The 6,000-nt window shown below is 36.0% G+C and overlaps 1 protein-coding gene across 1 annotated transcript in view; it reads left to right on the plus strand.

Annotated features, from left to right (window-relative positions):
- LOC123534242 (ribosomal protein S6 kinase delta-1-like) overlaps positions 1–4,370 on the plus strand; it is a 37,197-nt gene extending 32,827 nt beyond the window's left edge. Inside the window, exons 15-16 of the mRNA XM_045316394.2 lie at positions 2,212–2,307; positions 3,590–4,370. Of these exons, the coding sequence (XP_045172329.2) occupies positions 2,212–2,307; positions 3,590–3,700 (207 nt within the window). The 3' untranslated portion in view covers positions 3,701–4,370. The remainder of the gene's footprint in view (positions 1–2,211; positions 2,308–3,589) is intronic.
- The last annotated feature ends 1,630 nt before the right edge of the window (positions 4,371–6,000 follow it).

The following is a 6,000-nucleotide window of genomic DNA, read 5'->3' on the forward strand; positions in this document are numbered from 1 at the left end:
AGGATACAAGAATGAAAACCTTGTCCGGAGCATTTCTTCTTCATGCATAGAGGGATTTTGATATAACTTTGCACAAATGTTCACCACCATGAGGCGGAGTGTCATGCGCAGAACCAGGTCCTAGGTCAAAGTCAAGGCACACTTAGAGGCCAAAGGTCAGATACAAGAATGACTTTGTCCGAAGCATTTCTTCTTCATGCATGGAGGGATTTTGATGTAACTTGGCACAATTATACACCATCATGAGACGAAGTGTCATGCGCAGTTCCTTTCTTTAGAATTACTTCCCTTTGTTGTTACTATAAATAGCTTATATTGTAACTTTTTCATTACTAGTCGTAGGGAAAAATCGAGACCACTTTTCTGTAGTACAACATGCATGCTACATCCAATTATGAGGTGTATTTTGACCAGTCTCTACCTAGTAAAGATTTTTATGTGGACTTACAATTTTTTTATGGATTTTTTTTTTTTTTTTTTTTTTTTTTTTTTTTTTTTAAGATTATCTTCCCTTAGTTGTTACTATAAATAACTTATATTGTAACTTTTTTATAATTGACCGTAGGGAAAAAACAAGACCACTTTTCTGTGGTACAACATAGATGTTACTTTCAAATTTTAGGTGTATTTTAAGGTATCTCTACCTGGTAAGGAGTTTTTTTGTGGACTTCGAAAAACAAATGTCTTAAATGATTACTAAACAACCACAAAATTAAAATTCCATTTGCAAATACAGGTGCTAGAGTAAAGAAATTTGCTGTGACGGGCGTATATTGTGACATTCTGGCACTCTTGTTTGTTACTATAAATTGGTCATTTTGAAACTTTTTTATTATTTGCCATAGGGAAAAACCGAGACCACTTTTCTGTGGTACAACATGGATGGTACCACCAATTTTTAGGTGTATTTTGACATAACTTTACCTGGTAAGAATTTTTTTGTGGACTTAGAATTTTTTTTTGGATTTTCTTCTTTTTGTTGTTCCTGTCCTTTGGGTTTAACAGTCAAGTTCTTTAAATTTTGCTCCCATCCTCTGATGTAACCCTTCGGGCGTATATTGCCCCGCTTGGCGGCACTCTTGTTTACTATGACTGGGGCCTCTGTTGTCAAGTGGTTAAGATTGCCGACTTGGAATCACATGCCCATCACCACTTTGGGTTAAAAACCTCCCTTTTGGTGTAGAATTCTTTCATATGAATAAGACATCCAGTAGGCTTATACAGACTTTTGGTGGTTCTACGAAGGTGCTCGCCCATGCATAAAATAATACCCAGCAGGGCACCTTGGGACTTCCACCACCATCAAACACTTGAAAGTCACCATATGACCTAGAATGTGTTAATGTTATGTTAAAACCAATAAAGACTAACACTTAACCATGACAATTCAGAACCAGATAGGTCAAGCACTTAACAACAAAGTTTATCTATAGATTAATTGATACTGAAAACACTTCATTATTTAAATATTTTATTAATGAAATACGAGATCGTTTAAGATAACTAAAGGTCATTGTGTCAGACTGATCAAGCTTGAAATCTATTGCCCCTTACCTACACCAGGTTCAGGCTGCCCTGCTAGCTTAATAGGTAGATCACAATACTGTGAATTGAGCAGTTACAAGTCAATCCCTGGGAAATACATAGTTCTACATGAGAATTTTACTTTAGACAATATGTCTGAAGTCATTAGTCCAGTTCTCCAGATTCAAGTGAGGAAGTTGTCAGCGAAACATGGAGAACAGCTGAGTCTTTTTACAGGATCCAGGACCAACATAATTGAGCCACGCCATGGGAAAACCAATATAGTGGGTTTGTGACCAGCATGGATCTAGACCAGCCTGCGAATCTGCGCAGTCTGGTCAGGATCCATGCTGTTCGCTTTTAAAGCCTATTGGAATTGGAGAAACTGTTAGTGAACAGCATGGATCCTGACCAGACTGCGCGGATGCGCAGGCTGGTCTGGATCCATGCTGGTCGCAAACCACTATGTTGGTTTTCTCATGGCACGGCTCATTTATGGCCTTTGTTGTTTGTGTAACTATAAACGCAGCTAAACTAAGCCCTTCATATGCAACATTGACATGACTATAAACCGAATAAAGAAACAACTCTTCATTTACATGTGTATAAACCAAACTAAGCTCTTTATTGACCTGACCCAACTGAACTAAACTCTTCGTTTAACACCTCTTCATTATTTAATTGTAGACATTACTGTCTTGCCATCCTGGAGGTATCACATCCCACTCTCAGCTTTACATTCCAGACCATCTGTCAGAGGAGGCTCGATCTTTGTTACAACAGGTTTGTTTGTATATATGTGTTTTAATATACACTATTTTTAGCTCATCTGATTTTTTGGGGGAAAAATGATGAGTTATTGTCATCACCTGATCGGCATCGGCGTCGGCATTGCCTGGTTAAGTTTTATGTTTAGGTCAGCTTTTCTCCTAAATTATGAAAACTATTGCTTTAAAACTTGCAACACTTGTTCACCATCAAAAGCTGACTCTGTACAGCAAGAAACATAGCTCCATCCTGCTTTTTGCAAGAATTATGGTCCCTTTTGGACTTAGAAAATATAAGATTTCTTGGTTAAGTTTTGCATTTAGGTCAACTTTTCTCCTTAACTGTCAAAGCTATTGCTTAAAACTTTGTGCAGTTATTCGCCATTAAAAGCTGACGGTGGACAGCAAGTACCATAACTCTACATTGCTTTTTGCAAGAATTATGGCCCCTTTTGGACTTAGAAAATCATGGGTAGGACAATATTTCTATTATACAGAGACAAACAAAAATCAGATGAGCATCTGCATCCGCAAGACGGTGCTCTTGTTGTATGTATTATGAATCATTTAGGGAATATTTGACGTAGGTATTCTTTGTAACAAACTTGACTGGAAATAAGATGCAACATCTTTGGTAAAGTTGTGCAGTTGGCTTGCATATTTCAATAAGTCTAATGCAATTGTAAATATGCCAGATGCAAGTTAACTTAACTTAACTTAAGCATATCAAGCAATAGTCAGCTGTCAGTTAATTGGTGCAAAATGCAAGTTTAGATATGCCAAATGCCAGTTAAATTACACTAAACTTGTGCAAGTTTTAAGTATGCCAAATGCAAGTTTTTAGTATACTAAATGCAAAAAAAAATGAAGTTAAAAAAATCTGGCAAATTCAACATAGAATGTGCCTGATGTTATTACAGTAAGCTAAATCAAAGTCAGTATATCCAAAATAAAAGTTTTAAGTAAGCTGAATGCAAGCTTAGTAAGCTAAATGAAAGTTTAAATTTGTACATTATATGAGCCGTGCCATGAGAAAACCAACATAGTGGGTTTGCGACCAGCATGGATCCAGACCAGCCTGCGCATCCGCGCAGTCTGGTCAGGATCCATGCTGTTCGCTTTTAAAGCCTATTGGAATTAGAGAAACTGTTAGCGAACAGCATGGATCCTGACCAGACTGCGCGGATGCGCAGGCTGGTCTGGATCCATGCTGGTCGCAAACGCACTATGTTGGTTTTCTCATGGCACGGCTCATCATTGTTTACATTTTGGGTCACTTCAATATTTTACTGTTTCAGTTGCTGGTTTATAACCCTAGAGAGAGACTGGGGTCTGGACTACATGGTGTGGAGGAAATTAAAACACATCCATTCTTTACTGGTATAGACTGGAACGCTATAGAACTGTAGCTGCCATACATTTATATTCACATGAACATATTGAATTAAGCTCAAAAGGTCTTTGGATCATAGTGTCTCGAGCTAGATCCCCGGGTGAGGCGTATATTCTCCAAAATATCTTGATCATTTCAGCCTCAACCTCTGAATTAGTTTATAATCGTTTATTTTAGCTTGATTGAAAGTTTCAAGCTTATTTAAGCCACTCCTAAGTCCTGGAAAAACTAGTACAGGTGTCATATGAGAAGGCATTGTTGTGACACCAGTGGGGCTTGTACCCATAATCCCCCCCTCCCACCCCCATGACCCTTAATCATTAGACAACCACTCCCCTTGAGAATTTGGCAGTTTTGTACTTTTGGAGAACTGATGCAGTCAGGAGCCCTGGTTAGGATAACTGCCAGCTGTTACATGTATATAACTTAAATCATGTTGAAAAATGGCACATTTGATCCTTGCAAAAAGAAAGTTGGCCCTTATCATGCTAAACATGACTGATTCTGCCTTTGCGACCAGTGTAGATCCTGATCTGCACTGTTAGCTATTCAGTCAGTATTTGTTGATAAACACCCCTTTTAACAGTTAGTGGCACTGTCCAAATTGAAAGATTGGCAAGTTCATTATAGAAATTTAGCAGGGAAACGGTTATTTGTTCATGTGATTAATGATAGCAGTGTTTGATTCATCAATCATTTGTATTTCTGCTTGCATTTTTTGGCCCCACAAGACTTTCAGGTTTTGAGTTTTTTTAAAAATTTTTTCCATGAAAATTGAAAAAAAAACAGTGCTGCATTCCCTGCTGTACGGGTTTCATCGTTTAAAAAAACAAGATACTTTTTTTTTTAAAAATTTTTTAAACCCCAATTAAATTACTCTGTAACTGTCTGTTAATTATCTGTGTCATGTAAAATTTGATTTAAATTTTTTAGCTCGCTATTCAAAAAAAGTAAGCAATCCTCTCCCACGGTGTGGGCCCCGTCGGTTTTTTCACCCCTTTGGGTTTAAAATTTTTTTCGAAACCCGTCCACTTTTTTTTAAAAAGGGTAATAACTCCATAAAGGGATTTTGGCGGGTTTTTTTTTGGCCCCCCCTTTTTAAATTTGAAATTTGGTTTAATTTTTTTGTACCATTTTCACTTTTTTTTGAAAAGGGGTTTGACATAGGGGTTTAAAAATTTTAAATCACTTGTTTATTAAACGGGCTCTTCGTGGCCCAGGTACTTAACTCTGCAACTTTTTTTGGTTTTTTTTTGGGGTTTTTTTTGGGAAATTGGGTTTTGGGTTAAAATTTTTTTTAAAAGCCCTGTTTTACAAAATTTTTTGACATGTGGCTTTGTAAAACTATTTTGGCTAAATTAAAGGGGGCCCTTTTTTGGAAATTGGGAAAATTTTTCATTTAAGTTTTTCATACTAGCCCGTTTTTTTGCCTAACCTGTTTGTCTTTATGGCTTTGAAACTTTGACCCTTGTTTACCCCCTATCAAATTACCTGGGGGCAAGAATTTTACTCATTTTTGGGCCCTTTTTTTTTGGAAAACATAGAAGTTGTTAATTTTGGGGTTTTCCCATTCGATTTTTGTCTTTTAAACTTTTGATTTAGGGTTTTTAAAACCTTCCCTTCCCAACATGGTCCCCATTTCCATATAGTGCGGGCCTTACCCCAAATCCACAAATTTACATTTTTTGTTTTAAACATTCCTTTTCTTTTGTTTTAAAATTTTGGGAAAATTTTTTGGGGACCCTATATTCTATAAAAGGGCTTCAAATGTCGGCCCCCGCGTCAACAGAAAAGCTCTTGTTTAAATTAAGCTAATTTTTGGCAGTTTATAAAATGTAATTTTTAATTTTGATTCCTTTTTGTTTTTCATGCAAAATTTGAAAAGGGAAAAAATCGGTAGCTTTTTTTCCTTTTTTTTGGTTTACTTAGTGTGTTTTTTTAGAAAAAAAAAATGATTTTGGTCTATTAGAATTATTTATTTTAGGAAAAGAAACAAAGTGAAAATTACCTTTTTTAAATTTTTTATTCTTTTAGAAAAAAAACATTTTGGGGAAATTGTCGTGGTATCCTTTTTGTTTGCATACCGTCTCTCCATTATGGTTTTTTGATTCAATTGGGAAAATATCAGGTTCCCGGGAACAAGAGCAAAACAGCTAACAAAAAAATTAACTTTTCATTTTCTCCACATTGCGGGAAATTTTCTTGGTTTTTTTTTTGTCAAAAAATTTAAAGTTTTATACATTTTCTGTTTGTTATGTTATACGTTGCGTCTGATTTTTTATTTTTTAAAAAAAAAGGTTTTTTTTTTTGGGGCCG

This window comes from Mercenaria mercenaria, chromosome 1 (genome assembly GCF_021730395.1).
Source record: "Mercenaria mercenaria strain notata chromosome 1, MADL_Memer_1, whole genome shotgun sequence".
Classification (NCBI taxonomy): domain Eukaryota; kingdom Metazoa; phylum Mollusca; class Bivalvia; order Venerida; family Veneridae; genus Mercenaria; species Mercenaria mercenaria.